We start from the raw sequence: 22168 nt of genomic DNA, 5'->3' as shown, positions 1-22168 counted from the left end.
CTAGGGCAGTGATTATTTCTGCCTGGCACCCCACCCTTTCACTCAGTGCTGAACGACACCCTCTTTAACATGCCCCTGATTTGAGAATTTAGTTAGCACACAGTGGAGACAACGTGTGCTCTTAACCACTGTGCCATCTGTCCAGCCCCAATTCCTTGTATTCTTAATTCTGTTTCCTTCCACAGAGTCTTTGCGTGTACACGTTCCTCAGCATGGACCGTTTCACACATTCTCTTGTTTTTTGGATCTTGATACTTTCCCAGTGGTGTTCTTCCCCACTTCCTAGACCAAACCCTCACCTTCCTGCTGCATTCTCTTAAGCACTGGGCATCTACAGTCCATAGTAGCTTCCTGTTTACATTTGCGAGAATGTTAACTTTACACCCATATCTCCTATAGATCGGCAAGTCCCATAAAGCCAGACATCATAGATGCTTTTCTCCAGACTGTGGCATACAGCAGACATTTGCAGGAGACAGAGTGGAGGGAGGGGGAGAGGGGGAGCGATGAAGGGAGGGGAGGAGGAAGAGATGAGTCAATCTGAAAGATGCACACTCAGGTACATGTAGCAGTGATAAGCTCATTAACTTACACTAGTGTGTTGGGCTCCCTGTGGTTTTATTAATTAGAGACATCTCTCTTTTATTATTAAGCTATAATCTCTCTTCCACTGGTCCTGGTTCTGTGGTTAAATAACACATCCAAAAAACTTTCCCAGGCCTGGTCGGATGGCTTATGGGTAAAGGCACTTAGCACCTTGCCTGATGACATGAGTTTGATTCCCAGGAGAGAAACCAGTCCTGCAAGCTGTCCTCTGACCTCACAGGGTGCTGTGCTGTGGACACACACACACACACACACACACACACACACACACACACACACACGACTGTTTAAGAGAGGCTTTCATATGTGTGTTAGGGAGATTCTGACCCTCATCAATGAGTTTTTTCAAATGTTTGTAACAACTCCCACAGCAGAGAAAGATTAAAGAGTCCCTAAGGTCAATCAATGGCAGGTACAAACACTTAACCAACATGCCTCTTGAAGGCTCTAGTCCTGCAAATTTTGTATTTTACCCAAGATCCTATCTTCATCCTCAGAGATAAGCACTTTGCCTGCAGCTTTTAAGCAACACTGAGACTTCAGGGAGTGGTCTGACACTCGTAAAGCTCTGAGTATCACCTGAGTGCAGGCAGACAGGGACCTCTCTTTACAAGATACTTTCCTCTTTAGAAGGTAAGACCTCCACCAAAATCATCTGCTAGAATGTATCCTCAACTTAAGTGTAAATTTAGGGGACAAAAGTTATGGCTCACCAGTGAAAAATACTTGCTGCTCTTGCGGGGGACCTGAGTTGGTCTCTCAGCACCCACATGGCAGACCACAGGAACCTGTAATTCCAGTTCCAGGGGGTTTGGTGCCCTCTTCTGGCCCTCTCAGGTACTGCAATGCACATGGCGCAACATAGGCATCCAGGCAAAACACATACACATATGCATGTAAGAGAAAGTAATAATGGTTTTCAATATAATGGATATATGAAAACATGAAAGTTGTACATGTTAACCAGATGCTACACCATGTTATGATGCACAGATACATTGCCTAATTTTAAAAGTGGGCTGAACGCGTCTCCTAAACTTTTGTCATCTCTTTATAGGGAAACACACCAAGTCTATTCTTGTAGCTTTTGTGAAATGTACAACACATTATCATTAGTGAACTACACAGCAGTATCCCAGAACATTTTGATTTTGTCTAACCCTGACTTGGTGCGACTGACTGACCTCTCCACACACCTACTCTTCTTCCCTGGCCTCTTGTAACTACTGTTCTCATCTCAACTTCTGTAGTATGTCTCTCCTTCTTTTTGTTTTACTGTGTGTGTGGCAGGGGATCCACGCATGGCGTGGCATGTGTGTGGAGGGCAGAGGGCAGATTTGGGGAGTTGGTTCTCTCCTTCTACCATGTGGATTATAGGGATCAAGCTCAAAGTTGTCAGGCTTGGAGGCAAGTACTGAGCCATCGTGTTGGTTTGAATGGGAACAGCCCCCAGGGGCTCGCACATTTGGATACTTGGTCCCTAGGTGGTGGAACTGCTTGGAAAGGATGTGGGAACATGGCTTGTCAGTGGAGGCATGATGCTGGAGGTACTGTGGGCTTCACAGGCCCAAGCCCACACTATTCCCCAGGGAGCTTTCTCTGTCCTGCGCTTGTGTGTTACAATGTAAGTCGGGTCTCAGCTACCACTCCGGTGCCCACCTGTCTGCTTCTCGCCATGGTGCTCATACACTTTAACTAACCCTTTGAAACTGTAAGTCCCAAATAATCTTGTCTTCTGTCAGTTTCCTCAGTCATGGTATGTCATCACAGCAACAGAAAGGACCTATGACAGCCATCTTGCCAGCCCCATGTCACTTTCTTACTGGGACGCTCAGGTGTCATCTTGGTGGAGCCGTAGAGAGAACAGTGGGTTGGGGCCTAACTCGTGTTTAGAATGTTAATCTGATGTTTTATTTTTGAATCACCATACAAAATAAGAGGTTCCCTTTCGACACTTTTCATATGTGTTAAGATACGTGCTAGGCGTGGCTGGCCCTCGTCTTCCTGCCCCTCTCTCCTCATCTTTCTTCTGTACTCTTCTGCCTGCACTATTCTCCTTTCTGCCTCCAGGCCACGTGTTTTCTATTATCCTTCTCACCTCCCTTATCTAAAACCTCTTTCCCCGCTTTCTAGTTCCGTGACCTCCACCCACCCTCATCCCACATACATATAGACATAAGCAGATTAGAAACTAGAACCTGAGTATGGGAGAGGACATGTGGTACTTGTGTTACCTGGTTACCTGTTGCCAGGGTTACAATGCATTTTCCAGTTCCACATCTTTTTCTGTATATCTCATTTTTCTTTACAGTTGAATAATCATGATCTATTCTCTGCTGATGGACATCTAAGCCGATTCAGTTTCCTCGTTACCGTGAACAGAGCAGTAATAGATATGGATGAGCTAGTATCTCATCAGCGGGATATAGGGGTCCTGTGGGTATGTGTCCGGGAGTGGTGTGGGCGGGTCATATGGTAGTTCTATTTTTTTTTTTTTTTATAAATGTCCATTCTAGCCGGGCGGTGGTGGCGCATGCCTTTAATCCCAGCACTTGGGAGGCAGAGGCAGGTGGATCACTGTGAGTTCAAGGCCAACCTGGTCTACAAAGTGAGTACAGGACAGCCAAGGCTACACAGAGAAACCTTGTCTCAAAAAAACAAGAAAACAAACAACAACAAAAAAGTCCATTCTGATTTATATAGTGGTTTCACCAGTCTACGTTCCTACCAATAATGAATATGTTTTTTCTTCTTCCTCAAATCTTTGCAACATTTTAAAGTAACACTCAGCCTGTGGTGAGACAGAATTTCAAAGTAGTTCTAATTTACATTTACCTAATGGTTAGGTGTTAGATTAAAAAAATTAGTATCCAAAACTTATTTATAGGATATTTGTATTTCTTCTTTTGAGACATGTTTAGCTCAGTGGCCTGTTTATTGACTGACAGTTTCATTTTTGTGGTGTTTAAGCTTCGCAGTTCTTCATGGATTCTGGATGTTTTATCTAGATTTACCAGATGTAGATTGTCTGATGCAGGGCTGCCTCCCTCTCATTCTGTAGGCTGTCCGTCCACTCTGCTGATACTTTGCTTGGCTGGGTAGAGCTTTTCAGTCTCACGTAATAGTGTTTGCCAGTTTTTAAACTACTTCCTGTGCTGCTGGGGTTCTATTCAGGAAGTTCTTGCCTATATCTAATTCATTTCTTTGTTTTTTCCTAAGATTTATTTTCATTTATTTTATTTTATTTTTGAGACATGGTTTCACTTTTTAGCCTTGACTGTCTTGGAACTCACTCTAAACCAGGCTGGCCTCAAACTCACAAAGATCTGCCTGCAGCTTCTGCCTTCCAAGTGCTGGGATTAAAAGCATGTGCCACCACTGCCCGACTATTTTCTTTCTGTGTCTCTCTGTCTGTCTGCCTCTCTCTCTCTCTCTCTCTCTCTCTCTCTCTCTCTCTCTCTCTCTCTCTCTCTCTCTCTCTCTCACACACACACACACACACACACACACACACACACACACGTACACATATGCAAGTACCCACAGAGACAAGAAGAGCACACAGAATCTCTTGGAACTGGAGGTTCAGGCAGTTGAGGGCTACCCATTATGGGTGCTGAGGAACTGAACTTGGCTTCTCTGAAAGAGCATCTCATGCTCTTAATTAAGGAGCCATCGCTCCAGCCTCCTCACTCATTTCTTAAAATGCAACCTATGATGCTGGTATCGCCGAGGAGGAGGAGGAGGAGGAGGAGGAAATGAGTAGGAGAGAGAGAAAGAGAGAGAGAGAAAGAGAGAGAGAAAGAGAGCTTAGAAGGCTCAGAAGTATGGGCTCTGTTCTTCTCTTGTGTAATCAGCAGCTGGACGTTTGTTTCAGTGCTTGTGGTCTACAGCTTGCATATAGATATGAGTTTCAATGTATAAGATACTTTCTAGTTTAAGAACAACAGAATTTTTAATGCAGGCTAAGATTTTGTCTTGCTGGCTTGAATTTCTTCAAGCTCATGGTGAACTCCAGCTAGCTCTTCCTACACAAAACATAAACTATTTTTCAAGTTTCCAGTCCTACCTCTGCATAAGGAAGCTTTGAACCCAGACAAGCCTGTAGGTTTACTCCTGGTCTGTTTCAGTTTGTTGGCATGTCTTTGAAGCACTGCTCTCTGCAGTTCTTCCTACAAATCATCTCCTAAATGTTCATCCCCTGCTCATCGGTGAATATGGCTTCTTCTTCAGCCTTATGCCATTGATAGTTTTTAAAGTTACTATATTCTGATGTCAAAAGTGCTTGAGAAATATCCCACACAAATTCCACGGTTGAGTACTGAAAAATAAAATTGAACTAAAATAGTCAACATTTGGAGACAGCAAGATGGCTCAGGGGATCAAAAAAAGAGATTGCCACCAAACTTGGGGACTCAAGTCTGATCCCCAGGACCCATATAGTAGGACAGAAACAACTCCTAAAAGTCATTTGGCCTCTACATGGCCCCCATGTGAGAGAGATCACACACGTGATCTCAAGTTATCTGCTGAGACATCTCACTGGCCCAGAAAGTGTGTCTTCCTTCAGCATTGAGTGTCTTAGCAAGAAGCCACACTTGACATGTTGGTTTATAACTCATTAGTGGGAGCTAGCCACGTGGTATGCAGCCAATTACTGTGGTATTTTAAGAGATTCATCCATGAAGCTTCATGTCATGTGTTCAGAAGGTGGAGAGATAGCATTAATGAGTGTCACACTGGAGCACAGCAGATGGCATGTCTCAAAACTGTTCATAGGTCCCTCTTTGTCTATGCATTGGGAATTGTGTGGGAGAATAAAGGTTTCCTTGGGAAACCCTGCATTCTAGTCAGAAGAACCAAATCCCTATAGGTCATTGCTCTTGACTTGCCTGGGGTTTTTCATCAGCCTGGTTTGGTTGTGGCCAGTGACCCTCACGTTACTCCCTGTCACCCATTTCTCCCCTTGTTTGCAATACATTTGTGAGAACACCTTGTTAAAAGCAAAAGCTGCTTGGTCTAAGCATCCTTCTTAGTTAGTTACCAGGCTATGTCTTTGAAACAAGAATACAGGGCTGGAGAGATGGCTCGGAGGTTAAGAGCACTTGCTGCTCTTCCTGAGGACCAATGTTTGAGTCCTAGTACCCACACGCATGGTGGTTCACAGTTCCAGGGGATCTGATACCTTCTTCTATGGGCACCAGATAGGCATTGTGGTACACATGCATATATGCAGGCAAAATACCCATACATGTAAAACAAAATAATTTAAATTTTGTATTAAAAAAAAAAAAAAGACACCACAAGAGCACAAAAGATCAAAAGGAAAACTGTCCACCTGTTCTTATTCAGAGTGAAAGACACCATCTACCTTTACTTTTCCAAGTCTCATGAGAGGAAACTGGAAAGACCACTTCAGGAGACCAGGAGCTTAGCTTTTGTCATGGAGATGCTGCTGCTTATTTGCAAAGCTTTCGTGTCCTAAGACTTTCTCCAGGAGATGCAGCCTAGCCAGCCCTTGTACCGACTGGCTTCTGTTCTCTTCCAGCAGAGGGCGTCCCCTCTGCGGCCCCGGGGCTCCTCTGATTTAAACAAACAAGTCCAGGCTGTAACCAGAGCTTATTTGTTTCGTGGTTTTTCTGCACAGACAGCCGTTTCCTCCGTCCACCTCCATGAGTTCCTTTGCTCTCACAGCAGCTGGGTGGAGTAGTTCCGCTGTGCCTGTTGTCCTTGTATATGCAGTAGAGTCCGTAGACACATGCTCAACGCTGGGTGGCTGAGGAGATACATCAGTGTCACCTCTAATTCCTAATAAGTGGTTTCTACCAAATGGCTCTAATATTTCAGCTAAGAATGTAGACAGTTGTACAAATATCACTCCTTTCATTTAAAACTCTTAAAGCACTAGGGCCCTGGGAGACTGCTCAATTGGCAAAGCCCATGGCCCTGAAGCACAGGAAACTGACTGAGTCTGATCTCCGGAGGCCACTAAAAAGCTAAGCACCCTGGTGCGTGCTTGGAATCCCAGCGTGGGGGAGGTGGAGACACGAGGATGGGTCCCCGGGGCTCTCTGGCTCGCTAGCCTAGCTTACTTGGCAAGTTCCAGGTCCCAGTGAGAGATCTGTCTCAGAAAACTGTAGACAGCTCTTGAGGAATCCATGGCACCCAAGGGTAACATCTGGCCTCCTCATGCACGGACATCCTTACAGACATCAGTGTTCACACACACACACACACACACACACACACTCGGGGTGGGGGGTGGATGAGAAGAAAGATTAGCTAAGAACACTTTATAGCATCAGGCCAGGGGAGCCAGGAAGAAGCAACATAGAGCAACACGTGTGCCATCCCAGATTTTCATCCTCTCCACCTTCCTCTCCTGCTGTGTGCCAATCCCTCACCTCCCTGCCTGGGTGCCACACAATTCTGGTCTCAGCAGGTGCTTCTAGTGACACCAGGCCTTTTGAGAGGTGTCTCTTGTCCTAGGCAAGGTAGGAATAATTTTTCTTTTTGAAATAACCCAATGTGAAAGAAATCTCTTCTGCTCCTTGACATAGCATGAACAAAGACCCAAGGATCCTTTTAAATCCCAGAGAAATTACACTTCACTGAAGTCATTTTCCCTCAAGGTGTTTCCTTGAAGATATTTTCTTGAGACGCATTAGGGACCTCGTGGAGAATGGTCCTTTGTCAGTATGGTGCATCGTGAGTCCTTGGGTCATGCCTATTTTGGTGTCATTTGCTAGCTGCAGGTAGCCACATCTTCCTCGTTTTTTCAGGCTTTAAGCCTAGTAAGTAATAGAAAAAAATGTAAATACATGAGTGTCTTCCATAACATTGTTTAAAAATCCCTTCATCAGCCAGGCAGAAGCAGGTGAGTCTCTGTGAGTTATATAGTGAGACCCTGTGTCAAAGAAAATTCCTTTATCAAAGACCAATTGTTATAGTACTGCCCTGTGGGTTCTCTGCAGCACACATACACTTGTACTTACTTGGTTCCTAGTTTAAATTGTTTCTCGAAGGCCGTGTGATGAGTGGAAGGATGTGGGGCCAAGCAGTGCCTGTCTCGCCTCTCGTTGTCTCCAGTACCTGCCCGTGGTAGCCACATCCTGATCCCATGTCTCATGTGGATGCTTTCCTTCACAGGGACAGACAATCTACAGATACACGTCACTCCGACCTCAGAGTCCTTTCCCCTCGGGAAATTGTTACCGATTTCACCAACATGGCCTTTCCTGGAAGTCAAGTCTTCCTCAGCAGCAGACAAAATCAAGGATGTGCTGGGACAGCCTCCTGACAACACAAGCTTGCTGCAGTTGCCCCAGACACCTCTGCCCAAGGCACACCGTAGAACCAGGGCTCATGTGGACTTCTCTTCATCCCTTTACCAAGGAAGTGGACATAGCGCCTCCCTGGATCTTGCCAAGGACTCCACTGAAACTCTGGTCCAAACAAGGCCTGAAGGGGGAAGAGAAGCAGCGGACATGTCAGGTTTGGCTCGCACCAGCATGCTTTCCCCATTGCCTCCAGCCCCATCAGCCACCTCGAGTGCAACCTCCCCATCACAGCCTCCTTCCCTATCAAAGCATCCCTTGAGGTCAGAGAGCCGTCCACTCCTCCCTCCATTGTCATCACCCTCATTGGCCCCTCCTTCACCTCATTCCATCACCCCTCCTAAGCCTACAGGGCAGCGCCCCGAAGTGCCTTTGTTTCCCCAAATCACACCAGCTGATTCCTCTTCAGCTCAGAGCCCAGCTGATGTCCTGAACCCATTTACTCACAAAACAAACCTCTTTCCATCCAGAAATGCCCAGACTGTCATAGGTACCCCTCCTCTAAACTCCCTCACCCCTTTGACAAAACAGTACTCTAAGTTTTCACCACCAGGGAGTGCCCGCTCAGCAGCTTCCCCCGCTCCTGGGGTTCTGAGCTCCATAGCAGACCTGGACCACCTGTCTGTCCCTTCCCTAGCCCCAGGAGGCCTCCCAGATGGGACCTCCTCATGGTCCACGTTGGAAGAGGCTTCAAGTCTTACGTCCACCCAGCCAGTCCACACAGCGGGGGCCGTCAGAGGGCACAGTGGGGTCTCCTTGCCGGTTTATCTGCGCACAGCGGCAGCAAGCTATGAGACCTGGCCTCCACGTTTCCAGACCGTAGAGTCAGCGATGACCACCATCAGAGAGCCAGCCCCTGTTCCTCCTACGAATAGCTCCGCCAAGCGGCCACATTTGTCAGAGGCTCCAGGGAATTCCAGAAAGCCTACCCTCTTTCCTGCAAATGCCCCTTCCTCTTTGGTGCCTCCTCCTCCTCTGCCTCTCACCACACCCAGTCAAAGGCAAATGGTCCCTTCCGAGGCAGCTCCTGGGTCAGCACTGAAGGGGACAGGTGCCCCTCCCTCCCTACTTACTGTCCTCCAGCCCAATAAAGATGGTGCCTCTCCAGCCCCTGTGCCAGAGGCACTCGCTTCCTGGGAAGATGGACACAATGGGTACCGTCCCGATGTAGCCATGCACCTCCTCTCAAGCAGACTTCCAAATCTTCCTCCTACAATTTGGACATTTCCCGAGCAAGAGGAGGGCAGGGCCACAGCCGCTTTCAGAAAAACTGGAAAGGCAGATGGGACAGTTCCTCTGTGGGCTCATCCAGCTAATGAGGACCCCAGTCTCCGTGCAGTGAGTGGATTCACCTCTGATGCTAACACAGGTTCACCTATCATCACAGCAGCACTAAGAGCAGACCTCTCTCCTTCAGGGTCTTCTCCATCAACCCTGCTCACCACACAAACCCCTCAGGCAGGCCCTCCTCCTTCTCCTCCCCCTCCCCCTGCCTCTTCCAGAACCAAGCTGCAGACTCTCACAGCTGTCACTAGCCTGTCGGGGTTGCCAGCTTCAGCTTCCAAACAGGTGACAGTGTTTCTCTCCTCCACCGATGCCGCCTATGATTTCCCAACAATGGGAGGCGCGAGGAAGCCAGCAGCCACAGATGTTCTCCAGAGCTCTCTTCCAGCAGAAACCGCACCCCTCCCCACACAATCTATGACGGTATCTGGCTTGCGGCATCGGCAAGAGGATGATGACATAAACACTCACACAACCGACTCCACACGTTGGGAGCCTCATCCAGCCTCAGCAACTCATCCCAGCGCTACAACTTCAGCAGCCAATGTGCCGCAGTCTCAGAATTTCAAAGAGATCGCTGGGCAGTTGGTGGCTGCAGGCAGCTTTAACTCCCAGGATCTAGTTCTTAGTCAAAGTGCCAACCAGCCCCTCCAACTGTCCTCAGAAGAGGCCATAGTTGAAAGCCACACAGACCTCCGGCCCACAAGCAAGCATGTCACAGACTTTGACACAGCAGTGGTTGATTATTACGCATCCACAAGCCATCGTCCTATGTCGCAGCTGCCTATCCGGCCCGCCCATCCTTTTTGGCCAACCTGGCCGAGTGTATCTTCTGCAGCTAGCTTGCAGCAAATGCTCTCGGATGGAGTAGACACAGGTTCTCAAATTTCCAGTGACATTTATCTATCACTGGAGAAAAATGGCTCCCCACAGTTCCAGAAAGTCCTGGAATATCACCCATCCACAGACTCGCCTTCAATATCAACTGGTGCCTTTCCCAGGACCCCCTCCAAAGTGCCGCGAACTTCTCGGCGTCCCAAGAAATGGACAGGTGCAGCCACTAATGCAGGTAGTTTGTTTCCTGGTACCCAGAAAACAGGTATGACTGCTTTTTCGGCCAAAGCCTCTTCAAGCTCAACACAGATGCTCAGCTTTGCTTTGAAGCAGCCTGCCTCCCCCTCCTTCAGTAGTGAGGTACAACTCCAGTTAGGCATGCCGCTGATCCTCCCTGCCTACTTGATTTTTTTTTTTTTTGAAAGTATTCAAAATGTATGTCCTTCTTATCAACAACCATGGCTTTGCTATAAGTGGCACTCTCATTATGGCTACTTGACTTAATGACCCTAAGGTTGTTTCGCCTGAGCTTTCCCCACTGCAAGCCTGGAGCATAGAGACTTCTTACACTAGCAAGCCCATAAGTGACATTCAGTCATCATCAAGACAGTGATGTGTGCATCCCGGGCCAATGACAAACTTTTCCTTCTCTCTCTTTGCAGCGGAAACCTCAGTGTCATCCAAGGGAGAATTGACAGCAACAGCGGCAGCCGCCGCCACCGCCATTTTGTTTCTGAGGAAATCAAGTCCAGAACCATTGTCTGCAGCCCTCACTGCTAAGGGCACTGATGGCGGCCGCACCAGCTTAGCTAAGAGCAGCTTGACCACTGCTCTAGCTAAAAATGTCACCAACAAGGTAGCATCAGGCCCAAAGGTGACAGCAGGGACAGTCCACACAGCCTTTCCATTCACACCAACCTACATGCTTGCCCGGACAGCACACAGCATGAGCACACACACAGCCATGCAAGGGACCACAGGCTCTGCGTCAGGCCTGTTGTCTACAACACACCTCCCCAAGAGACCACAAGCCATGCACACTGGCCTCCCCAATCCCACCAGGCCAGACACACCCCGAGCATCCACGCCCCGCCCACTGACAATCACAGCTGCGCTGACATCCATGACAGCATCGGTAAAGGCCACGAGACTGCCATCTCTGCAGACAGGAAACACAGATGCTGCTTTTCCGGCTGTGTCTACTGCAATGGTCACAACTGGCAGATTGGCATCCAACTTGGAGTGTCAGCTGTCCCACAGGTTCCTTGTGAAGACAGGTGAGAGGCCACCGTCTTATTGGTCTGAGGATAATGGAGCAATCCTGACCTCAGAGACGGGTTAGAATGAGTTCCGTTAGATCAGTGCTTGTCAATCAGGAGTGCTCTCACTCCACCCCACCCCCGCCTCCCAAAGGGCATTCAGCCATATCTGGAGACAGTGGTTGACACACTTTGGGAACGGAGTGTCACTTGGAATCTGTAGGCACCTGAGATTACGTTTAACATTCCGCAGTGCTCAGTCTGTGCTGTAGGGACTGTCTGCAGCTGGAGATAACACTCAGTTGGTAAAGTGCTTAACATGAGAACCTGAGTTAACTTCCTAGAACCCATGTTTTTTTAAAAGGCTAGGTATGATATTTTATAATCCCAGAGCTAGAGGAAAGCAGAAACAGGCAGATCCCTGGGGCTCACTGGTCAGTCTAGCCTCTCTCTCTCTCTCTCTCTCTCTCTCTCTCTCTCTCTCTCTCTGTCTGTCTATCTATCTCTCTATCTATTAATCACAGGTAGATGAGCTGCAGTGAGAGACCCTGTCTCAAAAATCAAGGTGGGTAGGTACCTGAGGAATAACCTGGAGTTGTCCTCTGGCCTCCACGTATAAGGACATACATAGAAATACAACTGAATATATACATGCACCTCCAGTCAGGTGTGAGTGTGTGCAATGCTTTCTGCACACGCCCACCTGCCCCTGCCCCCACACACACTGGGGCAGGGGAGAGAAAGAGACAGACTAACTAGAATGTGAAGGTTGAGAAGCCTTGACTCTCATCACGTGTCAGAGAAAGGAATGCTAGATGACACGGATTCTAGTCCTAGGGTTGGTTCTGACATCAGAAGTGCCCGGGAAAACCACAGTTACTCCAGCCGGTCAGGAAATGCCAGAACACAGCGTGTTTTCTCTGTGAACTACATCAGGCATGTCTCGCATGAATAAACGATGCGATTCATTTCACACGAAATCTTGGGAAGTGCTGCACCATCCCGAGAGGCTTTCCTAATCAGCAGATACCAAGTGGACAGCTAAACCACACTGGTGGGGAGCTAGAATTTCTTTTGGTGTGAGGTAATTTCCTTGGGGCAGGTGATGCTGGAGCCAAGAGCAAAGTGGGATTGCTCTCCTCTCTGCCTTGCTCCCTGGTTGCAGCAAGCAAGTCTAGAAGACTTAGGGTGCTTCTAATAGTGCCGTAGTGTTTTCTATAAAAAGCGTTACACAAATTATTTGAAAGAGCACGCCAGTGCTCACGTCCCGCCTTCCTCCTCACTCCACAAAGAATGAGAGGAAATTATATCTTGAGACATAGCTTAGTCTAAAATGGGAAATTGTGAAACTAGGCATAGCAGAAAAATATAGTATCTCTTTCTGTTTCTCGAAATTATGCCATCTGGGCTTTTATCCCCCCTCTCTCCTCTCCAGATCCACACCTTCTCCCAGCCACTCTCCAAGCAGCAGTTCCTCTCTTATTTGCTCCTCTGGCACTAGCCTCACTGACCAGTCAATTCTTCCTACCCTCACTCCTGAGCATCCTTTCTCTCCATCCGGCCTCCCACTTCTACTTCCCTAGCACCTCCTGTCATCGTCACTTACCTGAATTTCTGCAACCCTATACACGTTTCTTTCTATCATCAGAGCTCTGTCTTCTTCAACCGATTTACCAGCCTCTAGTCAAGGGAATCTTCGAGAATGCATTCCTTTGCTTTAATTCTCTTATTTTCCTTCTCCCTTAGAACCTAGCTAAACATGTACACCTACAAGATTCACCTTCCCTCTGCCTGGCTCTGGGAGGTGGCAGGGGTGAGGGGTGAGGGGCGGTAGTCTTTTCCCCTCACCTAGCTGACTGCTGTTACCTCCCTGATCCTAGCCATCTCTAGAAGCCCTGGCATAACTCTAATAGTGACTATTCAATTCTGTCCCAGATGCTGTTTGCATCCTCACCTGTGAGGTGGACCTATCCCTTCTAGATTCAGGGTCGATTACAGCTGTAGAACCCAATTCAGGGCCTGTCTCTAAGTACATTGTCAGTGGATGCTGTTAGAGCAATGTGGTTGCATGTTGACCCACTGCGGGAACAGGCGTAGAGGCTGGTCCTCAAGGTCAGAGGCAGCATGGGTGAGGAATGAGGTGCCATCAGCACACCAGCTCTTTGGCATTAGGACCTCATAAATGGCCTGGGCTCTCATCAGGACCAGTAGTTGCTTCCCCAGCCTGCTCCCTGATTGGTGAGCCTTTGCTTAGTCAGCTGTGCTCTGGATTTGATGGGCATAGGGGGTGGCGGAGGGGCTGTTCGCTCGTTCACACTTGACTCTGTTTACCGTGCTTCTGTTTCACCTCACAGTTTTCTTCCTAACCCAGAGGAGACTGCAGAGCAGCGAGTCCTTGAAGCTTGGTGTAACCAAAGGGCTCACACAGGCGTTGCGGAAGGCTTTCCATCAGAGTGATGTCTCCGCTCACGTAAGCTCTGTGCTCCCTAAGCTGCCCAGGGCAGCTCACCCCATTCTTGCGTCCAGAGTAGAAGTAGGTGTTTTCCTCCTTTGTGGGATCCACACCCACATTTGCCAGAAATGGAATCTTTCATCATTTGGGCATATAACTTACATCTTGTGGCTGGAGAGAAAGGCCACTTTAAGAAGAAAACTTGAGACTAATTACCTTATATTACTTCTGCACTTTTAGAAATTGTCTCACTGTTACATCATTTGGGAAACATCTAGTATTCTCTAGAAGCCATCCATTGTTGTTTTGTTTTTGTTTTCTCTTTATCTTCTGCACAGTTATAAACAGTGATTTATATCTGGGCATGTAATAGGTATAATAAAGATAATGCGTACTTATAGATAATTCCAGAACATGAGAGACTGAGACAGGAGGATTGACCAAAATTTCTGACTACCTTGGATCACAGATTCAGACTCTGTCTCAAAAACCCAAATCCCAAACCACTACTACCACTAACAACAATGAAAGCCCAAATTACTCAGATCTGTAAAAGGAGTCCCACTTTGTTTGATGTGCCAGTGGCAGACAGGGAAGTAAACATTTTTCCTTCCAAGTACTTTAATGCCAAGTACTGCTTAATAACTGCTGGCTGGTTTCAATGGCACAGGCAAGTAATGGAGGCATTGTTCTACCATCTCTTGGGTTGATCCCAAATGTTAGAGCAGTAAGTGCAACTGGCAGTCAGTGGGCTCCCTTTTGTGCCACTTAAACATATCATCTGGCTTCCTTTCTTGATGGTCCGGCTGACAGCTGCATTCAGCCTAGTGGTCCCACCCCACCCATCACAGAGAGGACCAGGGATAAGGTTTTGGCACATCTTCAATTGGTCATTGTCAATCTCTCTTTTATAATTCTAAAAAAGGAAATTGAGAGGAAGAAAGGAACAGGAGAGACAAGCACTCTACACTGGGTGGTCCCTGCACTGGGAGCATCAAACACCGTAACCCAGAGCGTGACCACGCAACTACTCCCCTTCAGTTGCCTGGTCCAGTCTCCACTGAACTACAGGCATTTTCTGATGACCTCTGTGGCTTTGGCCTTTTCTGTACATCACTGCAGACCGCCTCCGTGACAGTTATTATTCTTTAAAAAATAATCGCTGAACTTTGTAAACACAATACATTTCTTTCGATATTTCTGTATTAGCACAATACAATTAATTAGTAAATCAGGATCATTTGCCCTGAGTAAAAGGCAGTGGGAAAAAATGTGAATCGTGAGTACAATTAGCCTACTAAGTTCCGGTTAGCTGACGAGGCCTGCACAAAGCTGGGAGGCCAAGCCTGGAATTCCTTTATTTAAATATTGGTTCTTTTTTTTTTTTTTTTTTTAAGATATACAAGGGTTATGAATGTGTTAAAAGCAAACAGTCTCTGAACCAAGGCTTGCCCTTTGAAGTAATTAGAAGGGCTAGATAGTTCTCAGCTAGCTCACTGGTTAAGTTGTGCTTTGGGCCGTGTTCACGTGCCATCTTGAAGCTCCCTCGCTCGTCACTTTTAGAAAAGAACCAGATGGAAAACACACATTGGAAGGACCAAACTGTACCCATCATGTGGCAAAGTCAGTTTTCTTGGCTTCTTTGAAAAATATTTGTGCCCTGGGGCCATGTGCATGTTAGGGAAATGGTTTCCCCCTAGCCTCTCTTCCCAGCCCTACCCGATACACACAGAAGTAGGAGTCAGGGAAAGTAACCTCACATAGAGAACCAGCTTCACAGCATGAAGTGCATGGGGCATGGGTGGTGCTGCTGGTCATGTCTGTTATCTGTGTAGTTGCAGCATCAGGGAGGCTGGGGGGGCCATGCAGTAGAGCTTTTGTCTACTGTGCACAAAGCTGTAGGTTCCACTTCTGGCAAAACACACACACACACACACACATACACACACACACACAGACACACACACATACATACATACACACAGACACACACACTCATGCGTAGAGAGAAGTGAAGAAATTATGAAGCAGTATCTACCCTGCATACATACATTTGTATGTACATGTATATATGTATATATTTGTTTACATATATATCTACAGAATATGTATTCCTAGGTAAAAATGATTGAAAGAAGATATACCTAGTCATGGTAATACCTGAGGCAGTTGTCATTCTTCTCTTCGTTTTCTAAAACTCTGATTCTATGTTAAACATCACACTCAATACATGAAAAAACAAAACCCACATTTTAAAACTCTAAACAGCTACAAAGCAAAGTGCAGCAAGAATAAGTTCTAAGCTTCAAAGTCTTTCCAGCGGGACAGAGAGTGCTCAGACCCTCAGTGTCCCTTAAGACTCACAGGGGAGAGAAATCATCTGATTCATCCCTACCTTGGCCTTGAACCAATGTCTAAGGCAAGGAGGGAGCCAAGTCTGAAGGCCTCCTCTCTGCTTCAAGGGGGAAGACTCCACCCTGGTTACTTTGAGGTCCATCCCCAGAAGGAGCCCTACCTCATTTATCGTCTCTGCCTTTTACCTCCCAGGCATGGTGAGGTGTAACTTTTTCTCTAACCAGTGTTCTGTGCCTGAGACACCCCTTCTGCCTACTGCCCCTTCTCTGACTTTTTGGTGATAGTGCTCATTGGATTAAACTCAAAACACCTAAGGGATCCAAAAACCACACTCAGCTTTATCTCGTGTGGCTTTGGTGTGAGTTTTACCCTCGTGTATTGTGATACATTGGAACTCACGAGAGCACCTTATGGGGCCGTTAGGGCATTTGTCCATCGAGAACATCCTCATCTACAGTTTCACTAAGTAACAGCTGAGGCTCTGAGAACACAAAGAACTTAAAGTGCTGTGGGAACGATAAACAACGGGTCCTGGGGGCCCGTTTGTTTTGTAGGTGGACACCCTGGAATACTCTCATAACATCACAGTTGGCTATTACGCGACCAAAGGGAGGCTGGTGTACCTGCCTGTGGTGGTGATGGACCTGCTGGGTGTGTATGGCGTCAGCAACGTCACAGCCGACCTGAAGCAGCACACTCCCAACTTACAGTCTGTGGCGGTTCTCGCCTCCCCGTGGAAGCCCCAGCCTGCAGGTGCCTTCCAGCTGAAGACAGGCAAGTCACCTAAAGGAAAAGGTCTCATCATTTCAGGACCACACAAGCAGATGGCTGTTGGAAGGTCCCACTTCTGGCTGCTTGTCACTCCTTAAACCTTCAAACTTCCCTGCTCATCAGGTGTCAAAGTCCCCTGCCTAAACTTTGTAATCCTGACTTTCTTAGATACATTCCACCATAGAGACTTTTTCTTCCCAATCTATACGCTTACTGCTTCAATGCTTATTGCTTCACATCACAGAATACTGTCCCCCCCCTTATCAATGGCTACTGCTGTGAGCACCCACAAAACCTATAGACTGGAGGTAACAGGTTTTGGTTGTTGTTGAAGTGGTCTCTCAACAAGTGCTTTGACATCTTTCAATTTCCCTTGTGATTTCCAATTTGCAAAGTCTGTAAACCACAGGTGTGGAGAAACCACTTCGGTGGAAACCATCAGCTTAGTGATAGAGGACAATTGACGGTCTCGTCCACAGAAGTAGATGGCATCTGTTTGTCATCTTTGAGCAGATGTCTGCATAGTCTCATGGGATAAAGTCATGGTGTCCTTTGTGTTGGACAGAACCTTGGATTCAATCATGGTTTTAATTATTCTCTGCTATAAATCATCTTAAGAGACACTTTCACACTATAATTAAAGCTTGCCGGTCTTTCTGTTTATTGCCTAATTTCTGTAATCTAAAAACTATGCTGATTTCTATCACGGCTGTTATTACATTTGAGGAGCTAACACAGAGCATTGGCAAGTGCTGATCTGTGGTTTTCCTTCTAGTGTTGCAGTTTGTGAGCCAGTCAGACAACATACAGTCTTGCAAGTTTGCCCAGACGATGGAGCAGAGGCTGCAGAAGGCATTCCAGGATGCAGAGAAGAAGGTGCTCAACAGCAGGAGCAACCTGACAGTTCAGGTAGGGAGCAGGGGCTTCGGGCTGAGTAGACAGACAGCCATAGTGCATATGTTGGCCAGAAGTGATGTGAGTGGCCACATCTAAACTCTGCCACATGCAAATGTAAATTTGTCCTTTGGGCAGGTGATCTAGACAGTCATGGTGTTGGTGAGGGTGGCTGAGATCTGGCTATGCCAGCTAGGATTCCATGGCACTATGAACCTACCACAGTTCAGGCATTAAATTTGTTTTTAAAAAAATGTATAATGTTTCCTCTGGCCTTTCTAACGAGTGTATCATTAAAGAATTGAACCTGAATATACTTTATAAGATGAATCAATTGTGTGTGTGTGTGTGTGTGTGTGTGTGTGTGTGTGTGTGTGTGTGTGTGTTTGGGGGGAGTCCATGCTATGGTGCAAACGTGGAGTTCAGGGGCTAGAGAATGAGTTCTTTCCTTGTAACATGTGGGTCCCAGGGATCAAACTCAGGTTGCCATGCTTGGTGGCAGGTGCCTTTAGCTCCTGAGGCATCTTGAGGCCTGTGAATTGATCTCAAATTACTAACTCTGTTGTGATTTTCTGTGATTGACTGTTGTATGGTTTTCATTGGGATGTTTCCAAATTTCAACACAAATGATCATCACACGCAAACAAAAACACCCACAGAACACACCCACCTCTTTTATACTGTGGGCTCACTCTCTGCCAGCAACTGTGCTTAGTGTTCTGCAAACCTTTTCCTGTGCAATGATCAAGACATCCTCCCCATTCTGTCCAAGTGAGAGCTGAGAGGGTCACGGCACTCGCAGAAGGTCACATGGTTGGAAGAGAACAGAGTAAAGACGTGAGCACAAACTCTTTCTTCTTATCCACCAAGATGTGCCAGCACTGATGCAGTGTGCAAAGGGCATCGCGGAGCCCTCAGCAAATGCACAAAAGCACTTCCAGGGAAAGCCAACTCCTGATGCACCACATATTTGGATTCCTGGATAAGTGTGAACACCACCAAAAGCCTGTCTCAGACCGTGTGTGTGTGTGTGTGTGTGTGTGTGTGTGTGTGTGTGTGTGTGCATGTGTGCGTGTGCGAGTGTGCGCGAGCACATGCACACAGTTATGTAGATAACGTATCAATAAGGATAGACACTTCTTAATATTCGTGCAGCCCGCCCACTTCTCTAATTAATGCTGCTGTTCTGTCTGTTTTGACTCTTGAGCTAAAGCCTTTGCAATTAAACCTAGGGCTTTTGAATTTGACATTTAGCATAAGTGAATTAGCAGCAAAGCCAATACGATGTACAAAGCACACAATCTAATTAGAATGAACAGCTTTCCTTTTCTAGACTCAGGCTAAGCGGATCAGGGAGGATAGCATTATGACATGGCGGATAGGGCCTCACCACAACCCGGCTCTTATGAATCTAAGATCTAAAAATGTGCCCCAGATGTCAGAGTTATGTAGGCAGTGTGACACAGCTCTTGGGGGAAATCTTTTTCTTCAGGGTTGGATCCATGGTCTTAGCAGGTATATGAACTTAGGTGGTTCTTGGCAGCAGAATACACTTTTAGAGCTTTCCTGAGTGCCTGCTGTTTATCAGAGGCTGGGATATCAGACACCAAGATAAATAAGTTGCCCTTCGCCTTTAGCCTATCTGTTTAAAGCTGGTTATGGGTCCTCAGATGAGATATAAGCAACAAAGCTTCCTTGGAAAAGACTTAGCGCAGGCGACTTGACCATTGCATCCAACTAGATTTGAGATGATCTCTGACACATTGGAAGCCTTTGAAATTAACTGAATGAATTACTTAATTAATCCCATTTCACATTTGGCCTTGGCCATTATGAAGTATCAGAACCAGGCTCATCTCTGGACTTAACACCCCTTTCTTGGTCCCTGTATCATTCACTCATGCTTTCCTGGGGTCATGATAATATGACTTCCAAATTGATGTTGTTGTAACACTTTTCCATTTTATTATATTAAATATAATTTGTATGGTACTTTGAATACTTTGTGGAATAAAAAGATGTAAATATCAGAGTCATTGGAAAAGTGACTTTAAAAAAGAGATGGCAACAGCTGTGTTCATTGCTTGGGAGACCTTAAGCTATAAAGATCTCAATAGTCACCAATGGGAAAGGTAAACTGAATTTTATCTCTACCAAAATCCCATTCTGGATGGGCAAAGACAGGAGGATTGCTGTAGATGCCAGGACACTCTAGCTTGCGTGGCAAGTTCAAGACCAGCCAGGGTACATAGTCCTGTCTCAGAAAACAGAGAAGGGGGGGGGGGGCGGCAGGGCCTAGAGAGATGAACATTTGAGAATGTTTCCTGCTCTTGCAGAAGACCTAAGTTTAGTTCTGAGTACTCCCATGAGGCAGCTCACAGCCACCTGTAACTCCAGCTCCAGGGGTCTGACACGCTGTTTTGGTCTCCATGAGTGCCCAATACACTGGAGTATGCGTGCACATGTGCATGCACACACACACACACATACACACACACAGACCAAATCTTTTAAGAAAGATTTTTTTTTAAACTCTCAGTGATGTTTTCAAAGACAGAAATAGAGAACTCTATCCTGAAGTTCAAATAGAGCCTTGAATAGCAAAAGCAATCTTAACAAAGAACAAAGTTTGTGTCACACTTTCATGTTTCCAAATCTTATTTTAAAAGATGATATTAACCAAAACAGTGTGGTCTCAATTTTATGACAGACATAGAGACCAATGGTCTAGAGAGGCCAGAAAACAACAAACTCTTATATAGGGTCAAGTGAGTTTTATCAAGGCTGATCTATGGGGAAAAGAATAATATTTTTAATGGTGGACATCCACATTACAAAAGGAGGAAGCTGGAGCTGTACCTAATACCATCAACCAAAATCATCTCAAAGTAAATCAAAGACCTACATGTGAGAACTAAAGCTAAAGGGCTTAGAGCATAAAGGAAAGATTCCACAGGCCTGGGTGTGGTGCACATCACCAGAAAGCCACCCAGCCAAGGGAAGTGTACCAATTGGCCACCCTCGAAACAAGAACTCCGCCCACCAAAAGACACTCATAACAGAGTGAAAGAGACTGCAGATTTATGAATCATGTATCTGATAAGTGATTAGTATCTAGAACCAGAACTTAAAGACGTAGAAAGAATCCCTGCCGTGCATCCACTAAAAGACCACGAATGGAAAGGAGGGCCAGGACAGTTGTTGTTGTTGTTGTTGCTTAGTATGCATAGTGCCGTGGGTGGTTTGATCTGTGTCACCACAGGAGAGATAGATAGATAGATAGATAGATAGATAGATAGATAGATAGATAGAGAATACAGAGGCTTTGACCCAACACTTAATCACGAGAGACACCATTTCACATTTACTAGGCTGCTCATTCTCAAAAGCAAAGCCCTAGGAAAGAGTAAGAATCCTGAGAGTTTATGATTTTTGTGTACAGCTAGAGGGATGTGTGATGGGTAGCCACTGTGGGAAAACAGCTCCATGTCCATCTATATGTCAAAAAGAATTGATACACTAAAATAGGTATTTGTACCATTGTTCACAATGGCCAAAAGCTAAAAGCAAGCCAAGTGTCTATAAAAATTGATGCATGAAAGACAAATGTGGTCTATATGTATGTGAGGTGTTGCTAAACCTTCAAATGGGGAGGCCATTCTGGTATCTACTGCAGCGCGAGTGGCATGGAGGTCATTGTGCTAAGTGAAGAAACAGTCACAGAAGGAAAAACACAGCATGGCTTCTTATCTGCCAGGAACCTAGAGTTGTGGAGTAATCTTAGTTACAAGAACAACCTAGGATAAGAGGTTGGAGAAATCAGGGTTTGTTTGATGGGTACAGAGCTACAGTTGGGGTGTTCTGAAGATAAGTGTTGCCGGTAGTTGGCAAAAAATGTCAGTCTACTTAATGCCACTGAACTATGTGCTTAAAAGTGGTCCACCTCCCCTTGATGGGGAGGCCTGATGGCACTCAGAGAAAGAATAAGCAGGCTACCAAGATGAGACTTGATAGCTTATGACCATATAGTGAGGGAAGAGGTTCCCCTCGGTCTTAGACCTAGGGGAAGGGAATAGGGTGAAAGTGGGAGGGAGGGAGGAATGGGAGGATACAAGTGATGGGATAACAACTGAGTTGTAATCTGAATAAATTAATAACATTAAAAATTAAAAAACACAAATATGTATAAAAAATTTAAAAGTGGTTAAAATATTAAATTCTATGACCTATTTACAGATATGCATATATACATATTTATATATTACTAGCTTTATGGGCTCCTTGGAGGTCCAGGGAGATTTAGTGCTATTGAAAGATGACTAAGTATTCAGCAAATGTTCACAATAAAGGTAAAGGTTAAAAAGTTTTATTAAGAT

At 46.1% G+C, this 22168-nt stretch overlaps 1 protein-coding gene across 1 annotated transcript in view; it reads left to right on the top strand.

The window, feature by feature from the left end:
* Positions 1 to 22168, top strand: part of Kiaa1549l (KIAA1549 like) — a 248992-nt gene that overhangs the window by 134562 nt on the left and 92262 nt on the right. Inside the window, exons 2-6 of the mRNA XM_051144264.1 lie at positions 7756 to 10278; positions 10724 to 11338; positions 13675 to 13790; positions 16682 to 16901; positions 17674 to 17807. Coding sequence (XP_051000221.1) covers positions 7756 to 10278; positions 10724 to 11338; positions 13675 to 13790; positions 16682 to 16901; positions 17674 to 17807 — 3608 coding nt within the window. The remainder of the gene's footprint in view (positions 1 to 7755; positions 10279 to 10723; positions 11339 to 13674; positions 13791 to 16681; positions 16902 to 17673; positions 17808 to 22168) is intronic.

This window comes from Acomys russatus, chromosome 4 (assembly GCF_903995435.1).
Source record: "Acomys russatus chromosome 4, mAcoRus1.1, whole genome shotgun sequence".
Taxonomy (NCBI): domain Eukaryota; kingdom Metazoa; phylum Chordata; class Mammalia; order Rodentia; family Muridae; genus Acomys; species Acomys russatus.
The sequence above is the reverse complement of the archived record's forward strand: the minus strand, read 5'-3'. Positions and strand labels throughout refer to the sequence as shown.